The sequence below is a fragment of the Carassius carassius genome, chromosome 21 (genome assembly GCF_963082965.1).
Source record: "Carassius carassius chromosome 21, fCarCar2.1, whole genome shotgun sequence".
Lineage (NCBI taxonomy): Eukaryota > Metazoa > Chordata > Actinopteri > Cypriniformes > Cyprinidae > Carassius > Carassius carassius.
Genome location: NC_081775.1, coordinates 13503104 through 13523177, shown reverse-complemented (window position 1 = coordinate 13523177; position 20074 = coordinate 13503104). Strand labels below are relative to the sequence as shown.

Below are 20074 nucleotides of genomic sequence, written 5' to 3'. Positions count from 1 at the left end.
CTACTTATTATTTTCTTATTTAATTACTGACTGTTTACTTCTCTTCAGTGAGCATGTTTTTTATTTATTTTTTTAAACCTAGGCTATTTAAATGTGATGTTGACATTGATGACAAAAAAAAAATAGGAATTTATTTATGAAAAAAACAATTTGGTATCAACATCGTTTGTCATAAAGACCTTATTTAAATCAAGAATAATAATATTGTGACATATCGTTACAGTCAAATAAAATTACTCATGTAGTGATATAAGATTACTACCATTCAGATGTTTTTCACAAAACTATTAAGTCGCCCAACATACAGTGTCAAGCAAAGTACATGACTGCCCTTGTATTTTGCTTCATCCATGAAACCTTAAGTTTGTATACCAGTTCAGTGGTTTTGTGTGTAATTGGCAGCAACCTAAAAAGTATCTTTAAATTTAGCATTAGTTGTGACAAACAGAGAGCTTACTCTGAATCCTCAGGCTTGTGCATTGTGATAATTGCAGGGCTAGGCTAGAAAGGATGCTGCATGCTGTACCTGGATTAATCTGACTGTAGAGAAGAGCGATAATAAGTCTGTTCAGCAGATTATCACTTAGTCCATATTTATTGGCCTCGTAAATCAGCCTGTCTGTTTCCGTTGGCCTGTGTTTTTATCATCCTGGCCAGCACTGCCATTTACCACTACAAAGGCCTGCTGGGAACCGGCATGTGTGTGTAGACACTGTTTGGGTTGTGAGTGTCTAAAAGATTTCATCTTAAAGAGTTATGTCATTAATACCAGAACCTCTGACTTTACAGTTGTGGTTTTATATGTTAGACTTTGAGGGAATTAATTTGTTTGTGGTGTAACGGTAAACGGCACAGGCAGATGTTTGGACTAGCCTAACTCTTCAACTTCTTAGGAAATCTCTTCTAGGTCGGGGCTCTGTGAATTGTGTGTGTGTGTGTGTGTAGGTGGAATATAGGTAGCCTCTCTATAACAACATACTGCTGCCTCACACCATGTGAGATCCATTTCTGGTGCTTTACAACTGTAGGTGTCACCAGACTGTATCAGGTTTTGCCAAGTGTGCATCACATAGCCAATAATGTGAGTGTTTATTGACTGCTTGAAAGACTCGCACTATTCTCTTCCTCACAGGAACAATGAGACCCAGTAGATGAGTCAAACTGTGCGGGAAGAGTCACAAATGTTGCTGGCAAAAAATTTTATGCACTGGCTATAGGAATGGTCTCATCTTGTGGACAGAACATATATATATATATATATATATATATATATATATATATATATATATATATATATATTTATTATATATTATTAATGCAAAATAATTAGATTTTGTTTTTGTTTATATATATCATATCTCTCTGAAATTAAAAGAATACTGCACATTGTAATTTCTATTAGTGAAGTCTATTTATTATAAAAGCATCTGTAAATAATACAGTTAAAATGGTGAAAATATGTAAACATGCATTGCTGGCTGAAGGTATGCCCCTACATTTTTCTGCTTGTGCTCCTAAAGTTTTTTAGTCAGGGGCTACAGTTCTCCTTGTAAAAACAGTTAGTATGGAGCCCTGTAAATCATTTTGAAAAACCATGTTTGTATGTTGGGTTAGGGTTGAGAACAAATGGGTTCCCTATTTGAGTCATTTTTAATGTAATCAATTGTTACTGAATTTACTTGAAGTTATTTGTTTAACATTTGAAGCAAGCCTTCTGGGATTTCTTGGATTTACTTAAATTTTTAAGAGCCTATTTACATACTTTTCAGGCATTCTAATTCTTCTGAATTTGTGTCTTTGGCAATACAATGTATTCTTAACTTCATTCTTAAACTAAGGAAATAGCAGTTAAGAAGTTTTATTTTGTAAAAAAAATAAATACATATCAGGGTTTCCCATACATTCATTAATTTGTGGCGGCCCGCCACAATATCAACGCTGACCGCCTCGGATTGATTCAGATTTTAAAACTATTTAATATGGGTACAATTGTATTTTATTGTAGAGCTGCGCGCTGCTTGCTCCCTCCCTCTCACAAACTGACAACGGGAGGCACGCACGAGTAGCCCCTCCTCTTCGAACACGATCTGAATCAAAACATGAGCATGCGTTAGTTACAGATGTTGCCGGTGCTTAATGCTTATTCCCCCAGCGAAGATTCCAGAATCAATCCGGAGTTGAATGGTTAGTAATGAACACTGTTGCTCAACATAACTCTGAGAAGTCTATGTTAAGCGCTGTCGCGTTTCCATTACAGATTCGCGCAAAACTTTAGTGTTTTTTTTTCTCTAAATATCGATAAACAACTATTGCGAGATGACGGCGTTTCCATTAACCGATGTAATGCGACTAAAACGTCATTTTTTCCCTCTCGCGATCAGTCACTCCAAAAATCATGGCAACGGACGTTGGTAGGTTTATATATATCACAGCCACCAGACTAGACATTATATTATTATTATCTCCAGGTTCAGGTTGGTGTGTGTTGGTTTTTGTCCACTTCAATCTCCAGGTTTGTGTGTGTGTGTGTGTGTGTGTGTGTGTGTCCACCTCCAGGTCCAGTTTGGTGTGTGTGTGAGCCTGTGTGTGTCTGAGGCTGTGTGTGTGTGTGTGAGTCTTTTTGAATGTTTGAGTGTGTCAGTAAGTTTGTGAGTTTGAGTGTGTGTCCATCTCCAGGTCCAGGTTTGTGTGTGTGTGTGAGCAAAATTTGCAACAAGAAGTCTGTGGAGCAGTCATAGCATAGAAAGTGTAGCAATGGCATAGCAATGTAGCAATAGCAATGTCTTTAAGGGATCTGACACTAAGTGTTGGCAATGGAAATGTGTACTTGTCACTAAAAATATATGATATATTTATGATATATACACACATATATATATATATATATATATATATATATAAATATAAATATAAATATAAATAAATATATATATATATATATATATATTTAACTCCCCCCACCCCCCGGTCCCCAAACACCACACCACCGCAAATAGAATCTAATTCTGTGGGAAACACTGCATATTGAGGAAGCAATTGGGAAAAGTACTTTTTAGTGTAGAGAAACAGGGTGCCCTGAATTTGCAACCTGTAGTTAGGAAATGCTTTTTTCACTAGACATTTCACTATATTTCACTAGACTTTTAGATTTATTTTTCAGGCATTTAAATTTGCAGCATAAATACATGGGTTATTGTTCAAGTCTTGAAAGGATTAAACAAGCTGTATAAAGGAAAATGTTTGTGCGTTGGTTAAAGTGTGTTAAAGCTGCAGTCCGATACGTTTTTTTTAAAAATTAAAAATAATCCAAAATCAATATTTGAGCAAGTACATGACCAGGCAGTGTTCAAAACTATTGCCTTACTTTAGCCTGATTCACAACGGATAGCTTATAATAATTATTTCTAATTTTAGTTTTACAGGTAGGATTTCTAAGGAAATTTGAGCATTCTGTTGCATCGTTACATCACGTCTGTAAACATAAGTTGTCCCAGCTACTAGTCTGTCGCATGTGAGGATCGTTTATAGCCTTTTCTCACAGAAGCTGGAATAATTCATTTTATCATTTTGATTGCGGATTGTTATCCAGAAAGGATTGTGTTTATGAAACATGAGTTTGGTTACTCACATTCTTCAAAATATCTACTTTTGTGTTCAGCACAAGAAACAAATTAATATAGGTTTGGGACATCATGAGTGAGTAATCAGTGAGTATCCAGCTCCAGGTTTGACAGTCTTGTGAACAAATAATCTGTATGTTTTATGACCTTATTTCAGTGACTTCAAAAAAAATTTTTTCTCTGTAACTATGCATAAAGTTGTTTTCTCAAAAACACAATCATGTACATGCATGCTATTTACATATCATTGTAGCGCAGTTTGTACTGAATACAGTGTTTTCAGACTTTAGCCACGTATATGTTTATAAGCAACCGAAAAAAGAACAAAAGTCAGGGCATGTCAAAACTTCTCCAGGCCTCAAAAACCCCCTAGACCTCAGAGCGTTAATGTTCATCTCTGAGTTTGTGTGTGTGTGTTTGTGTAGCAGGATTAAGGTCACTGTGATCACACCTCCTGCTTGTGGCGTGATGTAAAGGGCAGAATGATTATACCCTTAGAGCAAGCCTGTGTGTGTTGTGTGCTAAGGTCAGTGTGATCACACTCCCATCCAGAGATGTTGTGCTGAGTTATGACTTCCCCCTAAAGCTTTTGTGTGTTTTTATCAACCATGACAATATGGGGTTGGAGGCAGAACTGTTTGTGTGTAAGTGGAAGCCATTGTGCAACAGTAATTAATTAGTAATGAATCTGACCTAGATGTGATGGTTGAGTGGTTGAGGATATATACATGAGGATATGAGTGCATTTGGGTGAGAGACAGACGGCGAGACATTTGAAGGGACACTCAAGTCAAAGTGGACAGAGGAAATCTCTCATCCTCTTTATATAAGAGCTGTCACACTCGATCACACTCATGAAACTGAGCGAGTGGAACTGAAAGCTCAGGGAGGAGAAGAGTCTCTCACATGCACACAGGTGTGTGTGCCGTTTTCAGCATACCTGCAGCACTCTGACAGGTGTGAACCAGCACGTCTGTGTCTAATGGCTTGTTACAGCTCAGGGTGTCCGATGACTTGTGTTACCCTGACATTCTATGATTCATAAACGTTTTATTGAGTCAGAGCTCAGAACTGGATTTTACATGTTCTTCACATACTCTTGAAAATTTGTCAGATTCTAATCCACGTCTATTCTGGGTTGAACAATGGATTCTGGAGAATTATGGATGACATTTGATGCTAGGGTGTTTTGGGTGGTTGTTTTGGAGTTGCTTACTGGGCTAGGCAAAGGCTCCTCCTTTAGGTCTTTAGATGTGCCTTGAATCCAGTGTAAAATAGTATTTTTCCACCTGGCAAAAGTCAGATTGCTAAAACCCTATTTGCAATGTCAGTGGCTTCGTTGTTGAGTATTGGCAGTTGCTTGGTTGCTAGTAGTCATTCCTAGTTCTGGGTGCCCTAGTGATGCTTTTTACTGTGATATTTTGAGGGATCATTTATGTCTGTAACATGAAATGATGCATGAAATGGGTCTGCAACGGATATAAAATGTGAATACACTCACATACGTCATTCCACCAGCTTGGCGCAGTCCAGGAAAAGGTCCGTGAGAGTGATTTTGAACTTCTTTGGGATGGCACCACAAGGCGTCGTTCACTTGCAGAGCTTCTGGAGGGCACATAAGTTTTAACCAGTGAGTTTAGGTATGTTGGTGCTGTGCCAGTGGTCGTCTTGTAGGCAAGCATCAGTACCTTGAATTTGATGCGAGTGGCTACTGGTATAATCACACCATAATCATCCATAATCACACAGTCAAAATATCACTGCGTTTAAGTAGTTCAGCAGAAATGTCTCGCATCGTGTGATCTGTGAATTTTATTTTTCTTGAAGATTTTGTTACAAGATTATTTTGTCTTAAATGTTTGTTTAGAAAATGAGTTTGTACTGGCTTATAATTTTCAGAAAATCTGTGTTGTGCATTAAAAATTTTCTCGTTATCAAATCACGGCATGAAACAATTTATCTTTTAATTACTGAAAATTAAGCAACCTTTTTTTGGCAAACAAAGGGGATTTACTATTAAAATTAAAACATAGAAGAAATGTTGTTTGATTTATTCCTTTAAAAATAATGTTTGTTTTGTTTAAGTAGTAGTAGTAGGCTATGTACATTCTAGTGAAAAATAAACTTCAAAACAAACCAGACCAGTTTTTATGTCCTCATTTAGTGAGACGGCAGAGGCTGAAATCACTGCGAGCATCACGCGTGCTTCACTATATGTGTGTAAATGAATAAATTAAACCTCGCTTCTGCGCCATTTATTAACAGAGTCACGCAGAACATGCAGGATTCATATTTAAATAGACTTTTGTGGCTTAATAGTTACAGATACTAGTCCATATTGCGATTTGATTCACGATACTTCTGATTAATTCATTCAAAATTTGACAAATTTCGTGACATTCCACTTTAAACTGTAAATTCGGTTTTTATGACTGGATTCCATGATTCCCTCCACGTTTTCCACATCAGGGAAATCATTCTGATATGCTGATTTACTGCTCAAGAAACAGTTCTTATTATTATCAGTGTTGAAAACAGTTGTGCTGCTTGGTATTTTTGTGTGAAAGCTGTAATGGGTACTTGTTTTTAGGATTCAATGAATAGAAAGTTCAAAAGAACAGCATTTGATTGATTTAATGCATCTTTTCTGAAATTATATATTTTGTAAATCTCACTGATCTTAAACTTTTGAACTGTCGTGTACACTTACTGGTGACTCTCTTTCAGCCTGGATGACTGTTGATGTTAATTGATAAATGAATAAGTCTCACAAATGCACTTATGGGTGTTAAATGAACTTGAATGTGTGTATGTTTGAACAGCATTTCATAGAGAAATAAATGGGGATGAGCACTCAACACACCTTTAGTTCACATACACACACCACACCTTTGTCTCTGCCCCACTTTAACCCTGCAAAAGTTTCAGTCAGTCTGTGTGTGTTGGCACTTGTATCTGTTTGTGTGAAGGTTACTGCAGTGCATATCCATGTCTTAGCACTCAGGGTTGTGTTTATTTAAAGCTGCTTGGGGTTTTAATTCTCATACACACATTTTGGTTCTTGGTTGGTTCTTGTTACTGAGACTTGGCAGGATTATAGTGCTTGTCCTTGAATGTAATTGTGTGGGGTTAACAAGGCACTTTTCAGAGAGTGAGAGTGAGAGAGTGTGTAAATACAGATTTGAGTCCTAAAGTGACTCCTCTATCAAATCCTTTTCAAGTGTTAAATCCTGCCTGAAGTTTGGAATGCCTCTAGGACTGTGTTTTGAAAATTAGCAGAGCTCTCAAGCTGTCCTTGGACATTTGAGCTTTTTCTCCCTCTTTCCATGGACAATCTGGAATTGGGGCAACACATTTAAATTGTCAGGGGTTTCATAAAGATGAGATTATTTGTTTCGGCCTTTGTTTTAGGTGCGGAAGCATGTTAGCGGGCTTTGTTCTGAACGCACTTCATTTCGTGAAATGTTTGCTTATTCTTCATTTCATTTATTTAGACAAGTAACTGACCAACAAAAAATGCATTAAAATTAAGATACAAATTATACCAAACCAAATCCGTTCCAAAGAAAAGAATTCTACAAACAAAAAATATGAAGTGCATTCAGAACAAGGCCCGCTACCATGCTTCCGCGGCCAAAACAAAGGCCGAAACATCAAGTCAAAAAATTATGTCTGACCCACTTCCCTTCTTCCGGCGTACTGCCATTCGATTTACCGCCCCTTATGACGTTTACAATTTTCTTAACTAGCAAATTGAACTAAACAAACCTCAAACCAATAATATTTAAACATAAATAATATACAAGAAAATACACTTTCTTAAATGGCTACAACATTATTTATGAAAGATTACTTTGTCTATTGTGCCGTAAATTATAGCCAAATCTATTTAAATGCAATTTCATGTTTAAAAGCTAGTTCTTGTTTTTATTATTATTATTATTATATATATTTTTATTATTTTATTTTATATGTAGTCTTGTTCTTTTTTGTTGTTGTGTGGTTGTGTCCAGTCCATGCATCTGCCTGAGTGATCTTTAAGTGGCGGTGAGAGAGAGAGAAGCTGATACCCTCCCTGAACACTACTCTTATGTAACATTCTTTTTATCTGAGAGAATGAACCCAAAGGCTCCTTACCACATTTTAAACTAGTTGAATATTCAATAACCTTAACCACTGATCTGCGGTGTGTACATTCAACAGTTTATTATAAGAGGTGAGGCTTTTACCACTAAACAGTCTCTAAGCGGCACTGTGTTGTAACCATGTTTTTCATAGTTTTGAACGAGAGAAGAACGGGTGCATTGTATCTATTTCCAGGAACCCAAAATGTCAAAACCTTGAAATGCTGAATAGCATTAATTAGGGATGCTTGCCAAGGCATGCATCACTGTTGCTATTGCTCATGCTTGAGGTTAGGGGTTTGTTTAAATCCCCAAACCTAAGCATGAAACCTTGAAATGTGTTTATCCTTTGGACTTGGAGTTGTTAAATGATGCGGCTTATTTTAGTGTGACTTATATTTACCTGGTTGTGATAAAACAAGTAATTTAAGATGATGATGGAAACCTTTCATTTAATAGTAGACAAACTACCATTCAAAAGTTTATTCAGCAAGGATGTATTAAAGTGATCATTAAATATGAAGCGGCACAACTGTTTTCAACATTGATAATATTACGAAACACACTTGCTACTGAATAGCAGATTGCAGGCAACCACAAGTCATCTTATATGGAATTATGATTCTAAGCAGAAGTAAATATTTTATATGGATAATGTTCATTAAGAGGAAAAACCATTTGAAAACCTCAACTTCTACAAACAAAATAAAGCATTTATCAGGTCTGAATGAGTACAATGTTGTGTGTGTTTATACAGGAACGCAGCAGCAGCAGTTCCATTGGAAAGATTGAGCCCATCTCTCCCGTGAGCCCAGTGCCCATGGATCCCGACCTGGACCTGGTTCCCTCTCGCCTCTCCAAAGAGGAGCTAATACAGAACATGGACCGGGTGGATCGGGAGATCACCATGGTGGAGCAGCAGATCTGCAAACTGCGTAAAAAACAGGTAACCTTCACCCCAGCTATCATAAAGCTGAATGGACTAGGATAGGATCCTAGAATGCATTTTTTATTTTAAATAGTTGGCCTCCTAAAATAAGCACAGGACAGTTTGCAAAGCGTTTTATTTAGATGAAGACTAAATTTCTTTCTAAGTACAGCTTTCAGAGCTGCAATAAGTAGATGCTTTTCATCCACAGTGCAGTTAGTGTTATGTAATTTTGGACACTCTAGTGTAGTAGCAATAGTAGATAAGTGTGTGCGGTGTGGAGTTGTGATGATTGTGTGGTTATTGCCTAAGCAGGCCACACGGTTACAAACACACTTCCTCTCTTTCCTCTCTGTCTCCTTCCCTCTCTGTTTCCTCTCCCTCTCTCTTTTTTCTTGGTGGTGTCATTAGTCAGTGGTCTACTTCAAGCGTTAATGCAGTAGTATCATTTTAGGTCACTTCAGTGGAATAATTGCATCAAGTATATTCACCTATTTTATGTCTTTTAATTTGCACAAGAGTAACTGTATGCATTATAAGATTGCATTAGAATGTATTCTCAGATATTTCTAGTCATGCCTATCAGGGCATTGCAGAAAATACATAAGCAGACCGCGTTGTCTTGTAAAACAGACCCCCTCATTCACTTGAGATTTTGGACTGTGTCCAAACCGCTGCTCAATAAATCGAAGCCACCTGCGCTCCATGGGCTAGTCCATTGAGGGGGTGATTGAGGATAGGAGAGGGAGTGAAACGACTTTGAGTCTGAGTGCTTGTTTAAGTACAGTCACGCTACCAAGGAAAATGAACCTCCTCTCCTCATCTGCCCCTCAACCCCATACTGTTTTCTTTGAAAGATTTGGCATCTTTTTCAGTGAGGTAACAGACCCCAGCCATCGCTCTCCTTTCCCCTTAGGTTTCCTCCAAGCATTAAAACATCTGGGGTAATTAAATGGTATGGTAAACTTTAACGTAAAGCGAGGGAGTGATGGAGAGAAGAGAGACTATCAGATTACCGTGTGTTTGACTGTCTGCGAGGGCGGCAGGACGGCTCGTTTATTTTCTTTAACTCGGCACACACACAGCGTCTTGATCCTGCATAGAGCTGATCCACATGACTTTGGATTCATGTTTGCAAGACGGAGGCCCCTTTCAGGATTTCATTGGAGCCAGGGCCTCTGCGTTTCTGTGTGCATCTGTGTAGAAGCTGTGAAATTATTGTTGATCATCAATCTTTGACTATTAAGTTGTCTCGCTGACTCTCTTAGCTAAAGCATTAGTGCTCCTCAGCCAGTCAGAGAGCTTGTCTGATATTAGTAGTGCTTCTGATGTGGGGACAGCGTTAATATTAGCCCACATAATATTGCATTTTTGTTGTGTCTTGGTTTTTACTCTAGCAGGGTTGCATTATTCCTCTTTTATCAGTATAAATAAGTGTTTCAATATAAGTATTATTTTATTTTTTAACCTTTGTCACTGTTGATTTATAGCAGTCAGGATTGTTAGGAATGTCATACTCAGTTTTTATTTTTTTAGTTATTTTTATTTTTTTATTCTTATTTTTTAGCAACAGCTGGAGGAAGAAGCTGCGAAACCCCAGGAGCCGGAGCGCACCATCTCACCTCCACCCAGTGAAGCCAAACACCGCAGCCTTGTCCAGATCATCTATGATGAAAACAGGGTGAGAACAAAAAACACTGAATCTGATTACATAAATGTACATATATATTGTATTAGACAAGTACACATAAATGTTAAATGAACACTGGTGTTCAGAGAAGCTCATCTGTAAACAGAAGCAGGTAAGTCGAACAGCTGTGATGTGTCTATGGTGCTAGTGGTCCCTCTAGTGGAGAGAGGCTAGAGGATTACAGCAAGGGGTCTTAACCCGGGGCTATTTTAGCCTATATGATTCATATATATGATGTGAAATATGTATTTGTATATTTTTCTAATGGGAAATTGACTCCAATTACTTTATATAGCAGATATGTTAGGTTTTGGTTGTGATAATCTGCCAACATCTGTATATGAAGGCACACAAAACACAGTGTTTCCCGTACATAAACTCTAGGAAGATAAAATTTCAATTCCACTTCACGAATTTCCATATTTTCTGAACTCCGTTGGATGCAAATGAGTAAATCTGAAGAATGCGTCGTCGACTTTTTTCATCCAATGCGGCAAACTGGATCAACCACTTTTCCATACATTGATTTATTTGTGGCGGCCCTCCACAATAGTCACAAATATCCACCACCCCCTACCATCAGCTCCCATGTCTCACACATATGGCCACGACTTTAGAGAAGCATCGCATTCAGTTGGCCTTACTGTAGCCGACTCGTCAGTAAATGGGTATAAAGCAGCGCTGCATGGGACAAAAAAGTAATAGCCAAAACCAACGTAAATTGTCCTTATTTAGCGTAGATGTATGTTGATTTAATCAGATGATGTCGTGATTATAAATCATGATTTAAAGAATAAAGTGAGAGCAACTCCTGGTTAACATGTACTATTAATAGGTTGTGTTTAGTAACTATTTATACTTGTTTTCTGTATGAAATGAAAACAGGATGAAACAGGAAATATGTAAATGGGAACAGCTTTATTGGGCATTCAGTTGTATTACAGTATGTGACAGTTCAGAGAGTAAAACAGATCTGAAGTTCCAAACTTGTCTGAATGCAAACATGACGCAATGATGTCATAAATATTCTAATTAATATGTGACGTCACCTGTCTGCCACAGGTCTCACAAAATCCTATGGGTAAACAATGAAACATGATGACAGTTGTTGAATAATTGGACCACCTGAGAATCCACTGCCTTTGTAGCACTTTTTTTTGTTTTGTTATAGTGGTGCTTAATTTCTTTTTTAAGTTTTACTTTTTCTTGCTGTCACATCTTGTATGCATCTGAAACCACCTCCTGAGGTTTAAGTGATCGGATTATTGGCTATCCTTATTGAATGCGCCTTGGAGGGCTTTTTTAGCACTAAATTTTAACACGCCCTTTGGAAAGCTTCATGTATCTCATGTTTCTGGCTTTTACTGTTCTCTGTCTCAAGTGTATCCAGGTCTGTACATTCATTCCCTCCATCAGGTGGTTCTGGCTTCTGTCCTGCTGCGATCTTTTAATCACACCCACCATCTCTTAATCCATTAAGGCCTCTCATGCTGCGATACTGCTAAAGAGCACTCACGTCTTCCTGTTCTCTTCCAGGAAGTGCTCGATGCTCTCTGAAATCCACGTTATAGAATACAGAATTTTGTGCTGATATCATGCTGATTCATTGTGGTAGAGGAGATTGTCATATTAAATGTGCCATGTTGTTTTCCTTTGAATTTCACTTTATAATGTAAATCAAGATTCCAGCAGTAAAAAAGGGTTTTGTATCCTTTCTTACAACATGTGTAAATAGCCTCTGGCATTGAGCTATTCAATAAAACAGCTGATCAATAAAATTAACAGCAATCTAGTGTGTGTTAAGCTACAAAAAGAAAGAGCAAGTGTGTGTACTAGGGATGGGAAGATTCATCGAGAAAAAAAAAAAGTTATCGATCTGATGCATTGATTAAAAAAACAGTGTGCATCAGATACAGTTGGCATTTGTATCGCGATGCATCACATGTATTTGCATCAGTAAAAACCTATTAGTTTATTTATAATTATTGGTGGATGCACTATACTATACTTTTATTGTTTAAAAAGCAACCAAGATTTTATATGTAGATTGATTTATCTCTAAACTTTCTCAAGCGTGTTCTGTCATCACTGCTGCTGTGTGAATATGACGTATCACAACACCACGGATACCTGAGGAAAAGCGGTGATTAAGTCCTTAATGTCAATCAACTAATTGTATTGACAACTAATAATCAACTAATAATCAACAAATAATCAGAACTAATTGTGGAACTACCCACTTTTGGGTGTTTTCGCACTGCAGGAATTAGGTGCGATTTTAGAACTCGACTGCCGGACGTGTTTGAGAATGCCCTCACCTGCCATGGTTTAAAACGCTATGTAACATACTGCAAATATTGTGTCAACTTATTTCGCAAGTATGATGAACAACAATAAATACACAGATGCTGAAGTGCAGTTATTGTACCAAATGTAGCACTGCCAGTTGTCAATGAAGATTCTTAATCCTCCTTTCCGTTCTTTCAAACGCTTTACGTATACGTCGACATTCCCTGTCCATTATTGTGAAACCCACGAGATACAACAAAAACACAGCTCTGATCACACTTCTTTGTTAACGTTGTTGAACACCGGGCACAAATGACATTGCTGTCGACCGGCTTATGTCACATCCTAGTACACACGGTCGTTGTGAATGCAACACTTTAAATGGTACTGGAAAATAGTGCACGCAAAATCATACCAGTACTTTAGTACTGTACGTTTAGTTCTGGAAATAAAGAGGTGCGAAAGGCCCTGTTGATAGGCATGCGCAATCTCCACCCCACAGTAGGGTTGTGACGATGAGGAAATTTTCCCACCACTTACAATACCGGTAATACCAGTATCACCGCAGGAGGCGGTGATTTTCCTCACTTTCCTTCGCTTTTAAATTGCTTGTAAAAGCGGCGTTCACATTTTGCTTTCACTTATAGATGGGAATCTGGCATAAAGCAATTGTTCGTTGTTAGTTTGTTAGAATTTTCCCTATTTTCCTTGCTTTTAAATAGCTTAAAAGCGCCATGCGCATTTTACTTTCACTTTTGAATTAATTTAGCAGGCGCTTTTGTATTTTGTTTCGAACCTAAATCATTTGCCATCGTCTTGTTTGTCTCACCTTACTCGTCTGAATGGGGACTCCGAAATATGAAAAAATATGAACCTTTCGTTACCCATAATAGGGGCACTTTAATGAGTGTTTCTTATAGCAGTTAAAATGTAGTATTCATTTAAAGGAGTCATACCCTCGTATTACCTTCGATACCTACTGCTGTATTATAGTCTTTCAGGCCCTTCTAAAAAAGAAAAGTGGAAAAAAAAATAAACACAGAGCTCCTCAGACCCTTATTTCTGTAGGCATTATTGTCTCGCGAGATCTGATGCGATATTTTGGCTGTCTTGGACGGTCATTATAATAATGCAAATGAGGGGCGCGTTGATTGGTTGCAGGAAGGGGGGGGGGGGTTGACAACGCAGGTAACGCTTTAGCATATCATTACAAACTGACATCATGGCACAAGTTGTGAATGAACGCGACCGGCTTCCCGGCCAGTGTATAAGTATGAGGTGCCGTTTAGGGCTTAAATCAAACTTCATTCACGCACACATATGAAACACGCTTGCATATATACTAAGTGGTCACACATACATGTATATGAACTCACGCACATAACGTTACTCATATGAGACACGAGCACAGCACACACACACAAATATAAGACGAGCACAGCACACACACAAACTAGACGGTGCCTCATATATAAGCGTTAGGCAACAAATAAACAATAACCGAATTCATGATGATCTCAGTCATTTGTTTTTTGCAAAGTACGTTAGCAGCCATTCCCCATACCTCGAAGCTAATACTCCTGCCAGTGTTGTGCCTGAACGCGTTCATTGCACGATAGTTCAAGAACTCGTTCATATTTTGGGCGAACATGAACTGAACGTACCGCATTACTGCCTGATGAACGTTACTGTGAAGTCGTTCATTCTGGTGTCTGTGAATGCCACACTCTCTCTCAGTTTAACTTCGTTCAGTAGGATGCCAGATTTCTATAAAGCCTTCTAGGCGAAAACACACCTAAAACACACCGTAAACCGGCCTTAATATGTAGCGGGAAAATCACCCAATCTGGCAACACCAGACTCTCTTGTTCAAACGCGTTCATCAAAATGAACAAATCTTTTTTCGAGTCATTTCGTTCACTTAAGGGGCTTTAAATGTTACTATTAACTGGCAAATTCCCCGAACACATCAACCTATGCAATCTTGATCATATTCTGAATTAAGAAATCATTATAATGCAGTCAAAAGTCCGTTTTTGCAGTCAGTTTACAGGGAACATAAATAATTACTTCACCACGAGTCTTTCGTTTATTTGTCTAGTGACAGACGCAATAGCAGCATACAATAGCGCATTAGCAGTTAGATGCTGTTTGTTACACACAGTAGAGCAATAAAAACACAGTCTTACCGTTTCAATTGCAGGCAATTTTGTTGGAATGGCGCTTTTCCCGAGCTTCGATGCCAACTTCGCCTGATATTGCCCCAAATTTGTGAAGGATGTCAGCGTACAATGTTTAGCACAAACACGTAACGATATGCCAGTGGGAAGGGTTGAAGGAACCACGTCATTAAAAATGAATTTAATCCACTGGTCTCTGATAGGTAGGTCCGTTCTTGGTAGAGAAAACACATTTACATGTTGATTATGGCAGTCAACCACAGAGCAACTCACGTGTGCACTAGTTCCAGCATCTTTCTCGACTGAATATGAGGGGGAGAGGGGAAGGGCGAGCTTCCTGCTGCGGTGTCCATATATGGTATATCCTGCCCCGCCTTGACGTCAAGACGGGGAAGAAATCAAAATCTCGTATTTGAGTGCGCGTGCACGTGGGCTATTTTACAAACCCTGAGGTAAACAAACGCTTCACTTTTAAATATCGGCTTCCCGGCCAGTGTATAATCGTTAGGCAATCATAACATACATTGATTCTCGTGGAAAAGTGCAAATTGTGGGTCATGACTCCTTTAATGATTTTAACTTTTAATTTAGTGATTTTTATGCTTTAAAGAGCAATTTTAGATTGTGGTGTTGTAATGTTCTGCTATCTCTTCTGCTAACTATAAAAGGTACAGCTGTCTTAAAACCAGAGAGAAAGGCTGCATGGCTATTATTGTATGTGTGAGAGTCAGATGGTAATATCATTGCGTTTCTATTGGTCAGCTTTAGAGGACCTCAGCTTAGCCTAAAAGTTGATGGTTGATGGTTAGGTTGATCTATGTTAAATTTGCTTTATGGAACATCTTTTTACATTGAGTGAGACTAACTGAAATAAGCCTGGCCTATTTGGTAAACTTGTTTTATGAAACAGGCCTCCAGACATTAGATGTCAGAAGATAGACACATTAATTTATGATTTGCTGTCTGTCTGAACCAAAGAAATAAAAAAAATGTTTTTTTCCATTGAATCGCATTGTTGAATCGAATCAAATCAAATCGAAATCGCTTCTCATTGCATCGCATCGTAATAGGGGTGAATCACATCGCATTGGTAGCTGCTTCATTTGTATCTTCAGCATATCGTATCATTGGCTATGCATCGAGATTTCAGTTATGAGATGCACATCCCTAGTGTGTACATATGTCAGTCAAATGTAGAAAAACATACATTTAAGGGAGAGCACTGATGGAGAACCGATTTTTGATTTATGCATTTTGACAATATATTTGTTTAACTGATTGATTTAGATTATACTTTAAAGTAATATTAGCAGTATTAGTAGTACTTATTACTAATTAAAAAAATTCCAATTAAATTGTGTAACTTAAATCTGCTATTTAAATCACAACCCTCAAATGTGAAAAATAAATTGACAAAATAATCAGCAGTTAAATCACTTATCAGCGGAGCTGCTATTTGCAGCCCTACTTATGTGAAATCTACTGATGTAGTTCATTGCTGTGTTCTGAATAGATGTTATATAAATGTGGGTGGTCATATTTTTTTGTGCTCATCATAATATGATTTTTGAGTGACTTTAAGTTTATATTCTGCAATGATTGCGTTTATAGTGAATGAGCTGGCTTTGCATTGTGAGAAAAAAAAATCCTGTTTACCATGATACGTCCCCTTTAAAATTATGGTAGGCTGATTATTGTTTGCCTATTATAGATGAGATTCACAGTTAAAAATGAGCATATCATCTGGTGATCAGATCTGCTCACTGAAAAAGATGATTTCAAAGTGTAAGCTGCTTGTAGTTGGGGACATCAATGTTTGGATAATTGTGGGAAAACGGCTAGTAGATGAATTACTGGTAGAAAATGCCCTCTTTATGCCATCTCAAAATAATGGAATAAACCCCATCACCGCTCTTAAAGGATCAAGTTTTGTTTGCGAGAAAAAAAGAAAATGTAGTTTTAGTTTTTTTTTTTTTTTAATGTTTATGTGAAGGAAAAATAGCAAACCATAAGGTCTCCATTGTTGTTGTTTTTCTTTCTGTTACTTTCTTTTTTATCTCTCTCTCTCGCTCTCTCTGAGCAAGACAGCACAGAACATAATAGATTCTTCTTTCTTTATTGCATCTAATTAGATTACCTACCCAGCCTTCTTTCCCTCCCTCTCCCCTTCTTTCTCTCTCTCTTCTCTTTTAGAAAGGGAGAGGGGAGAGAGGTAGATTGCAGAGGGCAGCGAGTGTCTTCTGTTGAGAGCTCTATTAATAGTACATCCCTTATACACTGCTTTGTTTATGTGTGTGCGCTAGAGAGAGTGTAAGGTGTGCTGCTGTGGTGATGTCCCGCTGACATGTGCACTGTGTTTTTTGAACAGAAAAAGGCAGAGGAGGCTCATCGCATACTGGAGGGACTCGGACCCCGAGTAGAGCTGGTGAGTCCACATTTCTCCTTGTATTATCCTCCTTTCACATATTGCCCCCCCCCCCCTTTTCCATCTTCTCATTTAAAAAGAGCTTACGATGCTAATACTTAATATATTTTGTATCAGTTCAGCTCGTGTACTTGCACACTTGCAGTGTTGTTTTCAAAAAGTAATGGGGTCAGGTGTCGCATCAGCTGATTGTCAGCGTTGATGGTCTTCAGTTTATGTCATCATATCATGCGACAACATATCTCACAATCTTTTTTCTTAATATGTATTGTTTTTTTTAATGTAATTTGTATTATTTGTGGTGTATGAAAACCTACGGCTGTAACATGACCTCGATAGTGTGAAATATGAACTCCTTCAGCCTGTGTGTGACTACATGCACTGCTGCCTATTTGTTTACAACATGGCTGTTTACCTCGTGCAGAGACATTTGGCACAACACCACTCAGCATCCATTAGATTAGAAACCTAACTATAAGTGACCACCAATGCCTTGATAATCGAGGTAATAGAACAGCCCTTCTGGTGCCACCTCTTTTATCATACGCTTTGACACCGAAGAGACACACTGCCACATGTCTATTTTCCCCACTGAAAAATCCAAAGAGAAGTTCTCCCAGAGCTGGGATGCACTGATGTGACCGTGGTGTGCGTGTGTGAAACTGAACTCCACTGCTTTCATCTGTCTCCCCTACAGCCTTTGTATAACCAGCCGTCTGATACCAAGCAGTACCATGAGAACATCAAGATGTGAGTATACTTCTCTGTATCTCTCGTTGTTTCATTCAGAACCATAAACTACTCCATCCACTGAGAGACTGAGATCTGTAGCTTAAACAATTAAAAGCATGCTTATTTGCCACCACCTTTACTGCAGTTTATAATGATTATGTGATATTGTTGACCTCCGGCAGAGCTTCCACCGGATCCCGAGGGAGGCTGGAGATATTGAGTCCGAGTGGACCATGTTCTCCACCTCCATTGTCGAAGCGGCCGCTCGGAGCTGTGGCCGTAAGGTCTCCGGTGCCTGTCGAGGTGGCAATCCCCGAACCCGGTGGTGGACACCGGAAGTAAGGTATGCCGTCAAGCTGAAGAAGGAGTCCTATCGGGCCTGGTTGGCTTGTGGGACTCCTGAGGCAGCTGACAGGTACCGGCAGGCCAAGCGGACTGCAGCTGGGTGGTTGTGGAGGCAAAAACTCGGGCCTGGGAGGAGTTCGGTGAGGCCATGGAGAAGGACTATCGGTCGGCCTCGAAGAGATTCTGGCAAACCGTCCGGCTCCTCAGGAGAGGGAAGCAGTGCCCTACCAACGCTGTTTACAGTAGAGGTGGGGAGCTGTTGACCTCAACTGGGGATGTCGTTGGACGGTGGAAGGAATACTTCGAGGATCTCCTCAATCCCGCTGTCACGTCTTCCATTGAGGAAGCAGAGGCTGAGGGCTCAGATGTGGACTCGTCCATCACCCAAGCTGAAGTCACCGAGGTAGTCAAGAAACTCCTCGGTGGCAAGGCACCGGGGGTGGATGAGATCCGCCCTGAGTACCTCAAGTCTCTGGATGTTGTGGGGCTGTCTTGGCTGACACGCCTCTGCAGCATCGCGTGGCAGTCGGGGACGGTGCCTCTGGGATGGCAGACCGGGGTGGTGGTCCCTCTTTTTAAGAAGGGGGACCGGAGGGTGTGTTCCAACTACAGGGGGATCACACTTGTCAGCCTCCCTGGGAAAGTCTATGCCAGGGTACTGGAGAGGAGAATCCGGCCGATAGTAGAACCTCGGATTCAGGAGGAACAGTGTGGTTTTCGTTCAGGCTGTGGAACACTGGACCAGCTCTATACCCTCTACAGGGTGCTGGAGGGTTCATGGGAGTTTGCCCAACCAGTCCACATGTGTTTTGTGGATTTGGAGAAGGCATTCGACTGTGTCCCTCGCGGCGGCCTGTGGAGGGTGGTCCGGGAGTATGGGGTCCGGGGCCCTTTGCTAAGGGCTATCCGGTCCCTGTACGACCGGAGCAGGAGCTTGGTTCGTATTGCCAGCAGTAAGTCAGACTTGTTCCCGGTGCGTGTTGGACTCCGGCAGGGCTGCCCTTTGTCGCCGGTTCTGTTCATGATTTTTATGGACAGAATTTCTAGGCGCAGCCAGGGGCCGGAGGGGGTCAGGTTTGGTGACAACATGATTTCGTCTCTGCTCTTTGCGGATGATGTTGTCGTGTTGGCCTCATCAACCCAGGACCTTCAGCATGCACTGGGACGGTTTGCAGCCGAGTGTGAAGCAGCTGGGATGAGAATCAGCACCTCCAAATCCGAGGCCATGGTCCTCAGTCGGAAAAGGGTTGCTTGCCCTCTTCAGGTTGGTGGAGAGTTCCTGCCTCAATTGGAGGAGTGTAAGTATCTTGGGGTCTTGTTCACGAGTGAGGGAAGGATGGAATGGGAGATTGACAGACGGATCGGTGCAGCTTCTGCAGTAATGCGGTCAATGTACCGGTCTGTCGTGGTGAAAAAAGAGCTGAGCCACAAGGCGAAGCTCTCGATTTACCGGTCAATCTACGTTCCTACTCTCACCTATGGTCATGAGCTTTGGGTCATGACCGAAAGGACAAGATCCCGGATACAGGCGGCCGAAATGAGCTTTCTCTGCAGGGTGGCTGGGCGATCCCTTAGAGATAGGGTGAGAAGCTCAGTCACCTGGGAGGAGCTCAGAGTAGAGCCGCTGCTCCTCCACATCGAGAGGGGTCAGCTGAGGTGGCTCGGGCATCTGTTCCGGATGCCTCCTGGACGCCTTCCCGGGAAGGTGTTCCGGGCGCGTCCCACTGGGAGGAGACCACGG

The 20074-nt window shown here is 40.0% G+C and overlaps 1 protein-coding gene across 3 annotated transcripts in view; it reads left to right on the top strand.

Moving 5' to 3' along the window:
- ncor2 (nuclear receptor corepressor 2) overlaps positions 1-20074 on the top strand; it is a 144274-nt gene that overhangs the window by 61680 nt on the left and 62520 nt on the right. For all 3 annotated transcript variants that reach the window (XM_059503402.1, XM_059503403.1, XM_059503401.1), the window contains exons 5-8: positions 8502-8690; positions 10240-10353; positions 17200-17256; positions 17954-18006. In XM_059503402.1, the coding sequence (XP_059359385.1) occupies positions 8502-8690; positions 10240-10353; positions 17200-17256; positions 17954-18006 (413 nt within the window). The remainder of the gene's footprint in view (positions 1-8501; positions 8691-10239; positions 10354-17199; positions 17257-17953; positions 18007-20074) is intronic.